Below are 19,150 nucleotides of genomic sequence, written 5' to 3' on the forward strand. Positions count from 1 at the left end.
ACAGGCTCCGGACGCGCAGGCTCAGCGGCCATGGCTCACGAGCCCAGCCGCTCCGCGGCATGTGGGATCTTCCCGGACCGGGGCACGAACCCGCGTCTCCTGCATCGGCAGGCGGACTCTCAACCACTGCGCCACCAGGGAAGCCCCCCCTTCCCTTTTTGAATCCCAAGGAGCCTTCCTGCGCATGTGCAGACAGGGAAGTTTTCCTTGACCTCAGGAGTGGTCATCTTATTTCTTTACTTAAGCAGAGCTGAGCTTCTGCCACTAGCTTTGTTCTTGGAGTGTCTGGGTGAGAACAAAGATTCAGTTTTACCACTTGACAAACCCCAGCTGTCCGGCGCAGGGGCCCATCTATCTCCTACCTCTACAGATCAATCAGTATTCAGATTTCTCTGATGGCTTTGTAAAAAATTGTCTGCAGTTGGTTCGTTCAAATCAGGGTCCAAACAAGGTCTACACATTGCAGTTGGTTGATAAGAATCTTAAGCTTCTTTTAATGTATAGGTTTCCACTAGACATTGATTTTTTTCTCCGATTTATTTATTGAAAAAACTAGGTTGTTTTTCGTGTGACTTGCCCACAATTTCCCTCTCTGTGATATCTTTAACACGTTCCTCTATTTCTATATTTTCTATAGGCTGTTGCTTAGATCTAGAGGCTTTATAAGATTCAGGCTTGAGGCTTTAGCAAAAAATACTCCTGTGGCATGTTTTCTATTTTAAAATATCACTCTGGGGACTTCCCTGGTGGCACAGTGGTTAAGAATCCACCTGCCAATGCAGGGGACACAGGTTTGATCCCTGGTCCAGGAAGATCCCACATGCTTCGGAGCAACAAAGCCCATGCACCACAACTACTGAGTCTGTGAGCCACAACTACTGAGCCCAAGCGCCTAGAGCCCGTGCTCCACACAAGAGAAGCCATCGTAATGAGAAGCCCACACACCGCAACAAAGAGTAGCCCCTGCTTGCCACAACTAGAGACAGCCTGTGTGCAGCAACAAAGACCCAACGCAGCCAAAACTAAATAAATAAAAAATAAATTTATTTAAAAAATACAATAAAATATCACCCTGGTTGTTATGAAGAGAATGGACTGTAGAAGGAAAAGAGTGGAAACAGACCAGTTATAAAGGTGGTGAAGGCCTGGATGGAGTGGTGACCATGGAGATGGAGGAAAGTGGATAGATTCAATATGTATTTTGAGGTAGAACGGACAGAAATTTGTGATGGATTGGATGCAACCATGAGAGAAAGGGACACATCAAGAATGACTCCTGGAAAAAAAAAACAAAGAATGACTCCTGGGCTTGAGCAGATCAGGGATGGAGAAGGGTGGCTTGGAGGTGGTATTAAAGCCATGGGACTGGGTTCTGGTTAAAACATCGTCTTCCTGTGCCTATTTCCTCTCCCTCCCAAGGGCCCACCTAAATGGACAAAGAGAACAGCAGTTATCAAATTAAGGAAACTTAACGTTGATACAATACTATTACCTAATCTACAGACCTTTCTGTGGATTTACAGTTGTCCAATAAAGTCCTTTATCACAATTTTTTCTCCCAGCCAAGGTCCAATCCAGGATCATGAATTATATTTAGTTGTATTAGTTTGCTGGAACTACTTTAACAAAGTACCATAGACCAGGTGGCTTAAACAACAGAAATTTGTTGTCTCACAGTTCTGGAGGCCAGAAGTCCACAGTCAAGGCATCGGCAGAGTTGCTTCCTTTTGAGGCTGTGAGTGAGATGTGCTCTGTGCCTCTCTCTTAGCTTCTGATAGTTTGCTGGCAATCTTTGGCTTTCCTTGGCTTGTATACATATCACCCCAATCTCTGCCTTCACCTTCACCTGGCCTCCTCCCTTTGTGCATGTCTGTCTCTGTCCAAACTCTCCCCTTTTTATAAGGGCACTAGTTATATTGGATTAGGCCCTCTGTAGTGACGTTATTTTAACTTGGTTACCTCTGTAAGACCCTCTTTCTAAATAAGGTCACATTCTGAGGTCCTTGGGGGTTAGGACTTTAACATCTCTTTTTGTGGGGACACATTTCCACCCATAACAGTTGTCCTATCACTTTAGCCTCCTTTAACTGGAGCAATTTATCTTCTGTGATTTTGACACGTTTAGAGCATATAAACCAGTTGCTGTGTAGAATGTCTCTCAATTCAGATTTGTGTGATATTTCTTGGTGACTAGATTTAGATTATACTTTTTTTTTTTATAGGAATATCACAGAAACAATGTGTCCTTCTTAGTGCATCACATACAGAAGGCACATGAAGGCTGTATTTGCTAATTTTCTTCACTGTGAAGTGGACCATTTTTTCCTTTGTAATTAATAAGTAATCTGTGGGGGAGATACTGTTGAGACCATGTAAATATGCCGGTTCTTCATCAAACTTTTACCCAGTACTTTTTGCATCCAGTGGTGATTCTTCCCTGAATTCATTTTTACTCTGGTGATTGCAAAACTTTTAAAGGCATAGTAAAATAATCATTTTATTTGGTTACTGTAAAATTCATTTAGTTGAGATTACACTTAAAATTGGAAATAATCCCCAGGTGATAGAATCTTTTGAGGCCATAGGTCAAATCATGTGGCATAACTCGAGTTTTAATGTTGGAGATTCATTGTATAATATAGACTTAACAAAGACTTGTAACTTTAAACACATTGATGAATGGCTTCTGGGTTGGTGAACACAGGGAGGGGCTGGGAAAGTGGCAAAGCTCAGAGAGGGCATGGAAGCTCCACACCCCTCCCCACCTACCGTGTTCTATGCACCTCTTCTCTCTGGCTGTTCCTTTTATGATAAACCAGTAACCTATTCTAATTCTGGAGTGGTAAACATATGCCATCAAGTTTCTTGTCCCCAAGAAACAAACCCAAAGCCGATAAAAGCTATGATGAACTTAGTTATAAGTGTTACTTCTCTGACCTTCAATCCCACTACAGCAATCTTGACAGTTGCTTCAGAAAAGATGAAAGCAGCAGTCAGACTGGTTCACCATCCTTCCTGTACAGTATTTTCAAACTTCCCAGTTGTTAAAAAGAAGCCTATTTCTCATCTTCACACCATGGATTTTTTTTCTCCTGGAAGTGGATACTTTGACTTGGGGAGTGAAAAGGGCAAGGCTTGAAGTACAGGTTGTACCATTACTCAGACTTCTAGAGAGAGTATTTGAAATCCAGTTGACCCACAAGAGAAGCCTGTCCTGATATGTCTTCTCAGAAACTTTCTTGAATGTGTGATAATGTATGGATAATGATTTATGGAGCCAGCTGTGCTTATTTAACAGAAGTGTCTTAACAAACACATAGCAGCTTTTGTTTGAAGAAGAAATTGAGGTTAAAATTTACAAAAGAGTATCTCCCCCAACCCTAACGCCACAAAGAGTCAAATGCTACTCCATGGTAATTTTTAAAAAATCAATTTAATGATATAGTTACTTATAGTTTAGCTTATACGGGGTGAGAGTAGAAAAATTACTTTAAAAGCGATTCTAGGACTTCCCTGCTGGCGCAGTGGTTAAGAATCTGCCTGCCAATGCAGGGGACATGGGTTCGAGCCCTGGTCCAGGAAGATCCCACATGTCGCGGAGCAACTAAGCCCGTGGGCCACAACAACTAAGCCTGCGCTTTAAGAGCCCGAGAGCCACAACTACTGAGCCTGCGTGCTGCAAATACTGAAGCCTGTGCGCCTAGAGCCCGTGCTCTGTAACAAGAGAAGCCACTGCAATGAGAAGCCCGCGCACCGCAACCAAGAGTAGCCCCCGCTCGCCGCAACTAGAGAAAGCCCGCGCGCAGCAACGAAGACCCAACGCAGCCAAAAATAAGATAAACAAATAAAATTTATTTTAAAAAAAAGAAAATGTAATGTGGGATTCTGGAAGGGACTCTGGAACAGGAAAGGGACATTAGGGAAAAACCAGTGAAATCCAAATAAAGTATGGAGTTGAGTTAATAGTACCATATTGATACGGGCTGATTAATTATGACAAATGTGTCATACTAATGTAAGATGTTAATTATAGGGAAAACTGGGTGTGATGTTTATAGGAATTCTCTGTACCATCTTTACAGGTTTTTTAAAAAAAATAAATGGGGGCTTCCCTGGTGGCGCAGTGGTTGAGAGTCCGCCTGCCAATGCAGGGGACACGGGTTCGTGCCCCGGTCCGGGAAGATCCCACATGGCGCGGAGCGGCTGGGCCCGTGAGCCATGGCCGCTGAGCCTGCGCGTCCGGAGCCTGTGCTCCGCAACGAGAGAGGCCACAGCAGTGAGAGGCCCGCGTACCGAAAAAAAAAAAAAAAAAAAAAAAAGAAAAAAAAAAAAAAAAAATGAAAACCATTCTAAAATAAAAAGTTTATTTAAAAAATGTGAAGACTCCCTTTATATACAACTATGAAAGTGTCAAAATATATTAAGTGAAAGAAAATCAAGAACAGTATGTATACTATAGTACAGAAGGGAAATAAATATATATGCATGTTTGTCCTTATTTGCATAATGAAAAGCTAAATACAAATTGATGGAAATGGTCCCCTCAGGGCAGGGCTTGGCAAACAGCAGCAAAGGCCAAGACAACTCACGACATGTTTTTGTCAATAAAGTTTGAAGGAAATAAGGTACACGCATTCGTTATTTATCGTCTTTGCGAGTTTTCATACTGTAATGGCAGAGTTTGGTAGTTGTGACAGAGGCCATATGTCACTGTCTGCCTTTTTACCGATCCCAGGTTTAGGGGCTTGGGGAGGGAACGGGCTGCATGGGAGTTAGAGTGGGAATCATACACTTTCCACAGAGATCTTTTGTATATTGGTTTTTTTTTTTTAAATATGTGAATGCATAAACCTATCAAAAAATCTTTTTAAATTTTAAAACACCATCCCCTGGAGCTACCTTTTCAGTTGTTGCTGGTCTCGTGTCTGTTAATCTCCATCTTGTGGTTGGCTTGGTTTGTCAGGAATCTTCAAAAATCCATCTCAACTATTTGGTTACAGGAGCAATGATGCTGCCCAAACCTGGGATCTATTACTTCCCCTGGGAGGTCAGTGCCGGCCAAGTTTCTGATGGGGACACACTGAGAACGTTTGGCAGGTGAGAATGTTTTTTTCACATGGTGGGGGGGATGTTTAAAAAAATTAAAAGTCTTTTTTTAAAATTATAATATTTAAAAAATTATTTTTAAAGTATATATATATTTTTTATAAATTTATTTTATCTATTTATTTTTGGCTGCGTTGGGTCCTTGCCGCTGCACGCGGGCTCCCCCCAGCCGCGTCGAGCCAGGGCCACTCCTTGCTGCGGTGTGCTGGCCCCTCACTGCGGTGGCCTCTCTCGTTCGGAGCACGGGCTCCAGGCACACGGGCCCCAGCAGTTGTGGCGCGCAGGCTCAGCAGCTGTGGCCCGCGGGTGCCCAGGATCAGCCACCGTGGTGCACGGGCCCAGCCACTCTGCAGCATGTGGGATCCTCCCGGACCAGGGTTGGAACCCGTGTCCCCTGCACCGGCAGGCGGACTCCCAACCACTGCACCACCAGGGAAGTCCCCTAAAGTACATACTTTTAATTACTAAAAAAATCACTTATTTTTACATTTTAAATTATTTATTATTATATATTTTCAAAATTATTTTAAAAATTAAAATAGTCATAATTTTATCTAATTATTTTTGTTTTTTTAAATAAATTTATTTATTTTTATTTATTGCATCTTTGTTACTGCGTGCGGGCTTACTCTAGTTGCGGCGAGCCGGGGCTACTCTTCGTTGCAGTGTGCGGGCTACTCATTGCGGTGGCTTCTCTTGTTGTGGAGCACAGGCTCTAGGCGCGCGGGCTTCAGTAGTTGTGGCTCGCGGGCTCTAGAACGCAGGCTCAGTAGTTGTGGCGCACGGGCTTAGCTGCTCCGTGGGATGTGAGATCTTCCGGGACTGGGGATCGAACCCATGTCCCTTGCATTGGCATGCGGATTCTTAACCATTGCGCCACCAGGGAAGTCCCTAATAATTTTTAAATGCTAAAAAATTAATACATATTCATTGTAAAAAATGTAGACAATCCGTAAGGGTGTAAAGAAAGCAAGTAAAGGGATTCCCTGGTGGCGCAGTGGTTGAGAGTCCGCCTGCCGATGCAAGGGACACAGGTTCGTGCCCCGGTCTGGGAAGATCCCACATGCCGCGGAGCGGCTGGGCCTGTGAGCCATGGCCGCCAAGCCTGCGCATCTGGAGCCTGTGCTCCGCAACAGGAGAGGCCACAGCAGTGAGAGGCCCGTGTACAGCAAAAAAAAAAAAAAAAAAAAACAAGTAAAAATCACCTGTAATTCCACTGTGTGGACAACCACCCACCGCTAACCTTTTGGTGATTACATGCTTTTTCATGTGTGTTTGTGTGTACATGTGGGTGGGTGTGTATATACACAATATGTGTATATACATATATACTGTGTTAGTCACATATTGCTGTGTAACAAATCACCCCAAAATTAAGTGGCTTAAAATAACAATAAATGCTTATTTTTTCATACTTACTGAGTGTCAGGAATGTGGGAGTGGCTTAGCTGGGTGGTTCTGTCTCAGATTGACTTTGAAGATTGCAGTCGAGATGTTAGCCAGGGCTGCCAGCATCTGAAGGCTGGCGTGGACCTGGAGGGTCTGATTCTACGATGACTCATTCACATGTTTGGCAATTTTGTGCTGCTTGTTGTCAAGAAGGCTCACTTCCTCAATACGGATTTTTCTATACCGCTGCTTGAGAGTCTTGATAACATGGCAGCTGGCTTTCCCCAGAAGGAGTGACTCAACAGAGAGGGCAAAGAGAAAGCTACAATGTCAATGACCTAACCTCAGAAGTCACTCTAGGTCATCTCTGCAATGTTTTATTGGTTACAGAGGTCAGCGCTAGTCAGGGTGGTAGGGACTACACAGGGATGCGGATGCCAGGAGATAAGAATCATTGGGGACCATCTTGGAGACATATATATATACATGTATAAATATTTTAAATATTATTTAAATATTTAAATATTATAAATATTTTAAGCTAGATGAGATCCTATTATCTTACTATATTGTACCATACTTAACTGTGTATGGTAGACCTAGTTCCATGCCAAATATGTAAATCTATATCATCACTTTAAATAGATCCATTTTATTTCATTGCATAGACATACCATAATTTATTTAACCACATCTATTTATTTAACCAAAAGCAACTGATTTTCAACAAAGACATCAATTTAATTGAGTGGGGAAAGTATAGTCATTTCAACAAATGGTGCTGGAACTACTGGATATTTTTATGGGGGTAAAAAAACACCTTGATCCCTACCCCACAGCATACCAAAAAAAAAAAAAAAAATCATTCTGACTGGATCATAAATGAACAAGCTAAAACTATAAAATCTTTAGAAGAAAACAGGAGAAAACCTTCACATACACCTTGAGATAGGCAAAGATTTCTTAGACTCAGAAAACAAAAAACCATAGGGACTTCCCTGGTGGTTCAGTGGGTAAGACTCAGAGCTCCCAATGCAGGGGGCCCAGGTCCGACCCCTGGTCAGGGAACTAGATCCTGCAGGCCGCAACTAAGACCTGGTGCAGCCAAATAAATAAATAAATATTCAAAACAAACCAAAACAAAAACCATAAAAGAAAAATAATGAATAAATTGGACTTCAACAAAATTAAAAGCGTCTCATCAAAAGCTACCATTAAGAAGATTAAAAGGTAAGCCACGAACTGGTAAAAAATAAGCGAACGTGTGTGTGTATATTATCTATATTCAACAAATGATTTGTACCTAGAATAAACAAAGAACCCATATAACCCAATAAGAAGACAAAGAACTTAATTTTTAAATGGGTAAAAGATTTAAACAAGACACTGCCAAGGAAGATATACAGAGGGCAGATAAACACGTGAAAATGTGTTCAACATCATGGGTCATTAGGGAAGCGCAAGTTAAAACCACAATGGTGCGGTATTTCATGCCCACTAGAGTGGCTAAAATTAAAAAGACTGACCGTATCCTGTGCTGACAAGGATGTGGAATGACTAGAGCCCTCATATGTTGCTGGGGGGAAAGTAAAGTGGCACAACCATTTTGAAAAACAATTTGCCAGTTTCCTTTAAACAGACAGATCGACCATATGACCCAGAAATCCCACTTGGGTATTTCCCCACGAGAAATGAAAACGTATGTCAGCACAAGTCCGTAAGCAAACCAGATCAGCTGGTGAGGATCATAATAATTTATTGATTCATTCAACTGAGTGCTACGAAGCAATAAAAAGGAACAAACTGCTGATTTACCCAACAGCATAAATGGGTCTCCAGACCATCATGCTCAGTGAAAGGGGCTAGACACAGAAGAACTCATGCTGTCAGGACTCCATTTACATGAGGCGCTTGAGGAGGAAAACTCACCTGTGCAGACCAAGAGCAGATCAGTGGTTGCCTGGGGTGGAAGGTGGGGAGACTGAGTTCAGAGGGGCACAAGGGGACTTTTGGGGGTGATGGAAATGTACCAAAGCTTGATGGGGGTGCTGGTTACACAGCGTATACTTCTGTCAACAGTCAATGAACAGGTCCCTTTTAATGCATGTAATTTATACCTCAGTTATGTAGACCTAATGAACCTTTTCTGTTGCTGCCACTTTAATTTCTCTGATCCGAGTCAGGCTGAACATTTTCCCATGGATGTATTGGCCTCCCAGAACCTTTAGAACTTTGGGTTGGTTCTGTCTATGGATGGAAATGATCACACTTACCTGACCTCCAGGTTGTACAGCTACGACATGACAAAGTCCCGAGTGACCCTGATGGCTCAGCACAGATCTGACCAGCACCCGATCCTCGTCTGTACCAAGTTGGTGGAACCGTTCCAAGCCCAGGTGGGCTCCCTCTACATGGTCCTTGGGGAGCTGGAGCACCAGAAGGGTAAGCCTTGGCTTCACACACCCTTTTTCACTCTGGGTCCTGAGTGGGGCAGTCTTTTGGGTGCCTGGGCTTGGCTTCTGACCCAGCAGGGGTCCCTCACTGGGGTTAACATTCCTTCCAAATCAGCCCACGAGTTATAGGGACTCATAGGAAAGAGACGTGGTTGGGCTTGAGGTGGACCTGCCGTAGGGAAGCGAGAAAGCGGGGAGAGAAATCATTAATTTCTGCAGGCCTACAACATGCCAGGCCTGGTACTGGGAGGTTTGCTTAAATCTTTTTGAATCTGCTCACCAGCCCTTAATGAGTCATCTTATGGCTATCTCATAATGAGAAAACTAAGGCTCAGAGAGGATGGGGCTGGAGTAACAGGCCAGGAAGTCAGGGTAAGAGAAATAAAACGCAAGGGAAGGAACAGAAGCAACCTGGGAGAATCTCTATGGCATCAAGGGTTGAAGCTTGCCCTTTAAAACCTAGGTACTTGTATTCTTTGCCTCCCTCTCTGGCTGTCCCTGTGCCATTTTCCTTCACATGCTTTATGTAACTATAACATGTTGTATCTCGTTATTTTAATTTAACATTATATCATAAGCATTCCCCCATGTCTTGAAAATTTTTTCTAGATATAGTATTTAATGGCTATATAATATTTTACAGAGTAGATGTGTGCACTAATTCACACAAGCATTAGACATTTGTATTGTTTCCATTTTTTGCTTTTATAAGTACACTGTACATTAGTTGGTTAAAGAAACTATGAGATGTTCAGCCAGGAGAATATTATACAGCCATCAAAAATGGTGTTGTAAATTTATATCAGTTGACATGAAAAGATGTTCATAGTATTTTACTGAGAAAAAGCAGTTTACAAAACAGTATGTGTCATATGATCTCATTTTTGTTAAACAGACATTTTTTTTTTTTGCGGTACGTGGGCCTCTCACTGTTGTGGCCTCTCCCGTTGCGGAGCACAGGCTCCGGACGCGCAGGCTCAGCGGCCATGGCTCACGGGCCCAGCCGCTCCACGGCACGTGGGATCCTCCCGGACCGGGGCACGAACCCGCATCCCCTGCATCCTCAGGCGGACTCTCAACCACTGTGCCACCAGGGAAGCCCTAGACATTTTTTATACACATAAAAGTTTGAAATATTATTTACCAAAACGTTAATAATAATTATTTCTGGGTGGTGGGGCTGTGGGATTCCTTATACTTTTATTATTTGACAATGAAAATGTATTGCTTTATAGCCAGAGGGAAAAAACAGTTTAAACAATCTATCTAGATATATATTTAAAATGCCGTAGTTAATGGCCTTTAACTATTACCAAACTTTGTCCACTTTCTGATTATTTCTTTAGGGTAGTTTCCTGAAAGTGGAATTGCTACATTAAAGGATATGAACATTTATGTTTCTTGATTTACACTCCCAACTTACTTTCTAAAAGTTGCAGTGGTTTTTAACTCTGGATGAAATGCACTAGAAAAAAAGTAAACGGGGCTTACTTTAATTACGTTTGATTTAATAGAAGTTAATCTTTATTCAGGCTTAAGCCTTTGAGCTCAGAGTCCCTGCCTTCATCATTGATTTGAGAGAAGTATCAGGAGGAGGGGTGGAAATGGGTACAAAGGGCCTTGAATAAATCATTTCCACTTTGACTGCAGCCCACTTCACCTGAGACTCCCTCCTGCACTCCTGGCCCCTACAGGGAGTCCTGGGAGCTCTCAGGAGCCAACTGCCCAGTATCTGTAACTCAAAGGTCTGATTGCAGATACAGAGAGGGGTTGATACTAAGGTGGGACATCAGGCCAGGACCAGGGTGGGACCTGGAGAAGACATTTAGAATTATTTGTGGGAAGAAAAATGGAAAAAACTTTACAAATTCAACCCATATCACTTTTTCAATTTAATGGTTTCAAATCAAACAAGCACAAAAGTAGAATGAGCCTCCATGTACCCGTCACCCAAATTCAGCAGTGATCCACATTCCACTGTTGTGTCATCATCGCCCGCATTTACTTACTTATTTTGCTGGTGTATTTTAGAGCAAATCTGACATCATTTCATTTACCCATAAATACCTCAATGTCTATCTCTAACATCACAATCACGCCCAACAAAATGAATAGCTGTTCCTTAATATGCTCTAGTACATACCTTGTCTGTGTTCATTCCCCTCCTCGGCCCCAAAATGGCTTTTTACAAAAAGTTAGTTTAAAAGCAGGAGGCAAAGTCCGTGCATTGCCTTTGGGTTACGTATCCCAAGTCTCTATAATGGTTCTGTCTTCCTTTTTTCCTTTTTGTAATGCCATTTATTGGAGAACTTGGGTCTGGAATTAGCTAATTGCTTCCTCCTGGTTGCATTAAACCTGCTCTTCCTTCCCTTGAGTTGATCCTACCTTTTTCTGAACGGATTGTATTTCAGGGAAACCAAATGGTTGGAGGAGGGAACGTTCTTTAGAGAAGAATCACAGTGAATAAACGCAGGAGAAACAACTAAATTCTAAAGTCACCATGTTAAAAGCCCCGAGGAAATAATAAATCCAGGCAACGATCGTTACCACTGGCTGCTCAAATGATTAGGTGGAAGCTTGCCGGGAACACTGTAGCTCAGGTGATCAAACATTACAAAAATCGGACCGATCGGTCGTGTACCTCTGGTGTGATGCACCAGGAGAGCACAGACAGTACTGCTCTGATGTGTTCTTGCCAAAAAACAAAGAACATGGAACCTCAGTAGTCAAGCCTCAGAGCCAGCAGGATTCTTCCTAGGCTCTGGCAAGTTTACCACTCACCATTATTTTCATCACAATGTGTAGGGTTTTTTTTTCCTTAAAAAAAATGTTTCCCCTCAGTTTCTAATTTCTGAGACTACATGCTCGTCATTCGAGACTGACACAAGGAAAGAAAGACGACGGTGAGGAGGGAGGGCAGAGTGTGGGCTGAGCTTGGCAGCGGTCGCCGACCTCCAACCTGCAGTGGCCTGTCTGGCCCCCGGCCAGGTCTGAAGTCCTGTGGGGACACAAAGGTCAACCACACACGGATCCTGCCCCGTGGCAAGGTTGGCAGTTCTGAGGATGGACTAGAGGCCCCCTCAAGGCACCTTTCCGAAATGTTTGCACACGAAAGAGAAGAAATGCCAGCCATGTGCCAACACCAGCTGGCCAGGACACCCCGCAGGGCCGAGGGCTTCCAGTCCAGGGATTAAGATGTGAGGACACAGCCTCGGCCCCGCTCTGCTCCAGGGGCCCGCGTGGAATACCAGGCTGAAGGTTACTTGCCTACAGCAAGAAACTGCCCCAGAGCTCTCACCATAAATCCCACCTGTTCTGGTTTCCGTTCACCTGACTGCTTCCTGCCCTCACAGGCCTTCCTTGTGTCCTCTCGAACCTTCAAGCCCCCTTCTCTGGGACTTGCCTGAAACCTGGCTTCCCCCCCAGGCATCAGTTCCCCTCCTGCCCTCCCACGTGGAGCCTCCCAGGCCCCATTACAGAACCCAGAGGTGGGGCGGAAATCCTGCCAGCTCCTCCTGCAGCACCAGTTCTGCCACCTCCGCCCCACTGCTGCCTGAAACTAGGTTCCACCCTCAGTATCTTTCTGCCTCGTCACCCATCGGGACCACCTTCTCTCCTCTCCAGCTTGACCTCACTATCATTTCAACCACTTTCCTGGCAGAAGTTCCAACCCCTCGTCTTCCATCATTCCTCCCTGATTAAACCCCAATCCCCACCCTCTCAGGTCCCACCCAATTGTTGATGGAGAAAGTTCACAAAGCTCCAGGGATTCCTAGCACAACGGTTTCAAGGTCTCTTATCTCTTCCGGGCCCTTCACGCTGCCTAGAATTCCTTCCACATGTCCTGGCTGGTCCCCCCTCCCCCTGACCCGCAACAGCTATTTCAGGCATTCATGCAGGACCCCCTTCGTCATCACCTCCCCGTCCCTTCCAGCAAATTACCTCACCTCCTACATCCCAGGTAAAATTGAGGCCACAGCTGCAGCCTCTCCTAAAATTATATGCATCCACACCCATCAGTAGCCCCTTTCCTCCAGTCTGTCTGGGAGAGAGGAGGGTCCCTCCTGCCTGCGGTGCAGCCCCTGTGCTGTGATGCATGCCTGCCTTCCTGCAGGGGCTTTGCTTTCTCAGCTGAATCCTTACCCTGTTACCACTGGTTCTTCCCTCCCAGCATATAAAGCGCTCAAGCCTCTTCTGTATTAAAATAATAGCAACAATAATGTCAAGTTCAGCTCTATCCCTACCTAGCTGTGACCCTCCTCCCTCCACAGTCAAACTTCCTAAAAGAAGATCTGTTCTCCACATCACCCCTCCTTATCTCAGACTCACACCTCAACCCACTGCATTCTGGATTGAACCCACACCCTCGGCAGTGAAAGCGCAGAGTCCTAACCACTGGACCACCAGGGAATTCCCTCAGCCCTTCTCCTTTGCCGCAGGTTCTTTTTCTTTGCAAGAAGAGATTCCCCTAAATGACTATTTCTCTGGCTTCATAAACTCCTTTCTCCTCCCCTGCAGCACTCTTCAAATGCCGTTCTTTTATTCCATTTACACAGACGTTTTGCAGATGGACTAAGAGAATTGCCAGATTTGTCCCTGTGATAAACATACTTCTGAAGTTCACTTCCATTTTTAATAACTTTTCTTCATTCACGGGAAGAAACATGTTCCACTATCTGTATCTCGAAGAGAACGTTTCCCCAGGCTGAGGGGAGGAAAGAGCTGACAGGCATTATTATTGTAAGGAAAGTTCTGTGAAATTAAGTCCAATACTAAGAAAATCTTCATACAGGAAGTTTGGAAACATTTGACCTATGCTTCTATTTTGAGATTTTTAACTGCGAATTAGAGCACTCTGATTTTGTCCTTGCTTTCCCTGTGTCATCCTGAACACATGCAGCTGCTCTGTGAAAACTATTTAGGGCCACGTGTGTCACAAGAAAAGGTCTAGGCCTTTCAGTGCCAAATGAAGTTTAGGCAAATATCCTGTTTGACTGATTAGTATAGATGAGCCAGTTATTCCTGAAGAGGCCTGAGTGATGAGAATCAACAGTCTACATCCATCCACAGATCCACATACTGTCCCATGCCCTCCCCCCCACCCCACTCTAGGCCATGCAGCCCCTGCCGTCCAGCGCTGGGGCCGACAGAAGCTGACGACACACAGGCAACCTCATGTTTCAAATGAGTTCATCTCTCTGTGTTGAAGCCTGGAATCTACACAGTCCAGCTCTCTGAATTCTGCCCCCGGGCTCTGTTAAATCAGTAAAGTGGCCTAGACTAGAGGAAAGGTTAGGCATAGACTTTAACCAGAGAGAGCCTCTATCTCAAAACGGCATCAAAAGAGGACGGCATAATGTTCTAGAACACTGAATGTATTCATTGACGTGCCCAGAGAGCAGAGAGAACATAGTGCAAAAAAAAAAAAAAAAACCAACCACCTATAAGGGCAAACCCCAGATGTCCTTCCTATTTGGTGTCACCTGAACATCGACAAACAAACCCCAGATGTCCTTCCTATTTGGTGTCACCTGAACATCGACAAACCTTTCCATCAGCTCACCACAGCATCTGCTAGAAGCGCCCCCAGCCCCTTGTCCAGGGTGGGATGACTTGCCCCTGTAAGGCCAGACTCTCCCCTTGGATTGATTAAATATGGGGTTCTCTTTGCTCCAATTTCCAATGCCAGTGAGCCCTACGAAGCCAAGGGGCCCTTCCCCTGGTACAAATGGAGAACTAGGGTGGTGACTGAGACTGCTCCTCAACTCTGGGCACTTGGGAGCTACAGAGAAGCTGGTAGGAGTTAAGATGACAAAAGAGGGAAGTAGAGGCTACATCTCTCTGGGCCGGAGTGGAATTTTCAGGCTACCCCCTGAGTTTCAGCCATGTGCCTGTAGTGCATGGTGGGCCCGCAGTTCTGAGGCCCAAGTAGACAAATGGTCATCATCCTGTAAACCATCCTTCTCACCTGTGCCCTGTCAGACTCTTCTGTCAAAACCGAGGCCCGAGAACAAGTCGAGGGGAAACGGCCGGAATGCATCTGCAGGGTGTGTTGCTGACACTGCCTGTGCCTTGGTGTCTGTGTCTTTCAGATGGAGACTGCGTGGTGAAGGCCCGGGTGCTGACTTGTGTGGAAGGAATGAATCTCCCCTTGTTAGAACAAGCCATCCGGGAGCAGAGGCTGTACCAACGAGAGAGGGACAGTAGCCAGTAGAGAGCGAAGCAGCAGCTCCTGGCAAACCGCCCCACCCCCTCCCCGCCGCCGCCCCCGCTCTGGAGCTGCCGCCGAGAAGATGCAGGAGCTTCCTGGAGAGAAGAGGGGAGGGGTAGTTCACTGGGATTGGCCCAGAAATGGAAGCCTAGAGATCAGAGGCCGGGCTCTGGGGCCCTGGCGGCTGGGCCCCGTGTGGGTCCTGGAGGGTTGCAGAAGGTCCTCGTGAATAAAGCCATGTGGTGTGACGTAGCAGTGCGTGCACGTGGTGCAGCGCCGGCAGGGGCCAGCAGGGGGAGCCTCGGAGCAGGCAGCCGGCCCGGCAGTGAGGCTGCGGGAGCGCAGGGTTTCTGGTGAATTCTGGGCTGGGGGCCTGAGGGGAGGGCGCTGGGGACGCTCAGGACCCGGTTGGGGGCCCGGGACACAGTGGGTGCTGCTCCTGCCAAGGTTCTGCCCTCACAGGAGGCCAAGCGTCCCCAAACAGGCCAGGCCCAGCACCTCGCCCTGGCCATGCAGCCTAGGGCAGGACTGTGGCTTCAGAAGCCCTTCCTGACCCCTGACTTCTGTCCTGAGTTGACCCCGGCCCCCCCCTGGGCGGCCCCTCCGGGCAGCCTTCTGCCCCCGGGGTCCAGGCCTGGCTGGGCAGGGGCGGGGGCGGGGGCTGGGGCAGAAGAATTTTGGGCCCTCCTGTGCTCCGTAGCCCGGCTCAGGGCAGCTGCTTCCTGGGGCCTGGGGCTTTCTGTCTGGCCTGGGCTGGGCGAGGGGCATCCCTGCGCCACACCAGGTTCTCGGGCATGGGCTGGGGCTGGGGCTTTGGTGGGTGGTGGGAGCCGGGCCTGGGCCTGGGCGGCCTGGCAGGCAGAGCAGGGTGAGCCCTGGGGGCCCCAGGCCTCAGGAGCCGGGGCGGGGGGCGGGGCTGGGGGCCCTGGGCAGGGGCCGGGCAGGCTGTGCCGTGGAGGTTGGAGGGGCAGCGGGGGTGCTGGGCATGGGGGCGAACGCCCCAGGCGCCTTCTGTTTCCAGGGCGGCTCTGCGGGCATGGATGTGTTCCAGAAGGTTGAGAAGATTGGAGAGGGCACCTATGGGGTGGTGTACAAGGCCAAGAACAAGGAGACCGGGCAGTTCGTGGCCCTCAAGAAGATCAGGCTGGATTTGTGAGTTCTGGGACGGCCTCTGAGACCCCCTGGTCCAGGGGTGACCCACAGCCCACCCATCCGTCCCTCATCACAGGGTTTTGTGTTCCACTCCTTTTCCGAGTGCTCCCCAGTTACACGGGGGCCACAGAGGTGCAGCCCTCATGCGTCCTCACCCCGACGAGGCTTTGCCCCCGGCCGGTGGGGGTGACGGGTGTGTGCCGAGGAGCCCAGAGCCCCATCGCTGGGGAGGGGGGTGGGCATCCTTACGGAATAAGGAACACAGGTGACACCCCCCGCCCGCCCCCCAGCAGAAGGGCCTGCTCAGCTGCTGCCTCCACTGCTGTACCACTCTCTTCTCCAGGGAGACCGAGGGGGTCCCAAGCACTGCCATCAGGGAGATCTCCCTGCTCAAAGAGCTTAAGCATCCCAACATCGTCAGGTGAGGCCGGAAGGAGCGGGGAAGTGGGCCTCTCCCAGCCCGGCCGGGAGCTGCATGCTGACTGTTGTCGCCCGGCCAGGCTGCTGGATGTGGTGCACAGCGAGAAGAAGCTTTACCTGGTGTTTGAGTTCCTCAGCCAGGACCTGAAGAAGTACATGGACTCCACCCCAGCCTCCAAGCTCCCCCTGCATGTAGTCAAGGTACCGGGGGCGGGACGGGGGCAACCCGCGAACGCCTGCTCAGCCGGCCCTGCCTCCGCTTAGCCAGCTCCTTGTCATGCTCGCTGTTCCAGAGCTACCTCTTCCAGATGCTGCAGGGGGTGAACTTCTGCCACTCGCATCGGGTCATCCACCGAGACCTGAAGCCCCAGAATCTGCTCATCAATGAGTTGGGAGCCATCAAGCTGGCTGACTTTGGACTGGCTCGGGCCTTCGGGGTGCCCCTGCGCTCCTACACCCATGAGGTACCGCAGGACAGAGGGGAGAGAAGGGATGTCACCCGTGCACCCAGCTACCCTGAACAATGCTGTTTTCTTGTCCCCACAGGTGGTGACACTCTGGTATCGTGCCCCCGAGATCCTCTTGGGAAGCAGGTTCTACTCGACAGCTGTGGATGTCTGGAGCATTGGTTGCATCTTTGCAGAGATGGTAGAGAGAGGGCCAGACATGGCCACAGGGAGGCCACAGGCAGGGTCCTCTGGGGTGGGGGGTAGAAGGGGCTCTGATTCTCCTATTAGAAGTGGATTAAGGGGTGTTTGGGACTGGCTAAGGTCTTTTTCCAGAAAAGGCCAGGATTTTTAGCACAGCCTTGGGAAAGATATCTTGGAGGTGCCTCCCTGGTCTGGCCTCTTTTCTGGTATTGGATTCTGCATGACAAGGGAGTAGAACCCACACCTTCTCCCCGTCCCCGTTCCAGGTGACCCGCAAAGCCCTGTTTCCTGGAGACTCTGAGATTGACCAACTCTTTCGTATCTTTCGGACCCTGGGGACACCCAATGAAGCCATGTGGCCAGGAGTCACCCAGCTGCCTGACTATAAGGGCAGTTTCCCCAAGTGGACCAGGAAGGGGCTGGAGGAGATCGTGCCCCACCTGGAGCCAGAGGGCAAGGACCTGCTCATGGTAGGTACAGGTGGGCGGCAGGGAGGCTGAGAAAGACCTCCTCATGCCAGCTGCTGCTCTTGCTAGAAGTGTCCCCTTTGTCATCCAGCCTCTTATGCAGCCCTGGTTCCTTCTGAGTCCCAGCTCGTCTCTTTGCTGACCCCTGTACAGAGTTCGCTTGTCCCCATGTGTATTCATTGCTCCACCTGGAAGCCTCTCCCAGATAGGTCCAATGTTCATCCCTTTTAAAACTTCTCTTCTCCAGTTAGCTTTGTTTTTATGCTGTGCTGTGTGCCCTTTTTCTTAGTTGCCTTGTGTTTTGGTAATTTTTTTTCGTGGACATTATTACCCCATCTAAGCTGTAAGCTTTCCCAGAAGGGATCACACCGCCCACTGCCTCGGTGCTCCCGCAGTGCGTTCCACAGCGGTTACTCTTCACACGAGGCTGTTCAGAGCAGGCTGCTCGCCGCTGCCGCGGCCCCTGCCCCAGTCCTCATTCACCCCTCTGCTTGTACCCTCTTGACCCCTTGGGCTGGCCCAGGCCAGGCTGCCCAGAGGGCCTCAGGCAGAGCTATCCATTCTTGCCCACAAAGACTCAGAGCACGTTTCTCTCTTTCCTCTGGCGTTGGGTCAGAGGAAGGCAGGGCAGGAAGTTCATCTTCAGGCTCTGTGTCCAGCTTTCCAGAGGGCTGTGTGCATCTCCCAACCCAGTGCCAGGAGGGTGGAGTGGACTTCCCATGGAGCCTCCTAGCCCTCCATCCTGGCTACTCTAAGGCAGGGGGTCCTTCCGCAGCCTGGCCAGGTTTAGGGAATTTTGTGTTTCTGCCCCACCCTCAACATGCTCCCTGGACAGCTTTGGTTCCCTCATCCTGATACCTAGAGAAAAGTCTGTCTCAACTAGAACTAGGCTGGAGCCTGACTCGGCCTCAGTAACGTGAAGGAGACAGGGGGTGACTTAGGGCTGGACTAGAATGAAGTCTTTGTCCCCAGATTCCGGGAGCGTCCAGAATTGGTTCTCAAGCTGGGAGGTACTGGCCTTGTGCCGTCTGGGTGTGGCGGCAGCTCTGCTTTGGGGCTTGGGGCCCTGGCCACCCCCGGGCCCAGTCTCCCTCTTCCTCCGCAGCAACTCCTGCAGTATGACCCCAGCCGGCGCATCTCAGCCAAGGCCGCCCTTGTGCATCCGTACTTCTCGTCCACCGAGGCCTCCCTGGCCCCGCGCTAGTGTGTGCTGGAGGGTTTCTGTCGCTGAGAAGGTGTGAGGCCTCAAAGCCTCTCTCCAGCTGCTGCCCCCCTGCCTCCCTACTCACTTCCCAAGAAAGA

General features: G+C 48.2%; 2 protein-coding genes across 2 annotated transcripts; both read left to right on the forward strand.

The window, feature by feature from the left end:
- The first annotated feature begins 5,005 nt into the window (after window positions 1-5,005).
- Window positions 5,006-15,255, forward strand: TEN1 (TEN1 subunit of CST complex). The gene is made up of 3 exons (XM_065897857.1): window positions 5,006-5,097; window positions 8,780-8,937; window positions 15,041-15,255. Exons 1-3 carry the CDS (start codon window positions 5,006-5,008, stop codon window positions 15,160-15,162), a joined length of 372 nt encoding a protein of 123 aa, XP_065753929.1. The 3' UTR covers window positions 15,163-15,255.
- A 940-nt stretch (window positions 15,256-16,195) lies between these two features.
- CDK3 (cyclin dependent kinase 3) lies at window positions 16,196-19,052 on the forward strand. Its single transcript, XM_065896510.1, has 7 exons — window positions 16,196-16,311; window positions 16,655-16,732; window positions 16,812-16,932; window positions 17,025-17,195; window positions 17,278-17,379; window positions 17,648-17,851; window positions 18,954-19,052. Exons 1-7 carry the CDS (start codon window positions 16,196-16,198, stop codon window positions 19,050-19,052), a joined length of 891 nt encoding a protein of 296 aa, XP_065752582.1.
- Window positions 19,053-19,150: the final 98 nt, after the last annotated feature.

This window comes from Phocoena phocoena, chromosome 19 (assembly GCF_963924675.1).
Source record: "Phocoena phocoena chromosome 19, mPhoPho1.1, whole genome shotgun sequence".
Classification (NCBI taxonomy): domain Eukaryota; kingdom Metazoa; phylum Chordata; class Mammalia; order Artiodactyla; family Phocoenidae; genus Phocoena; species Phocoena phocoena.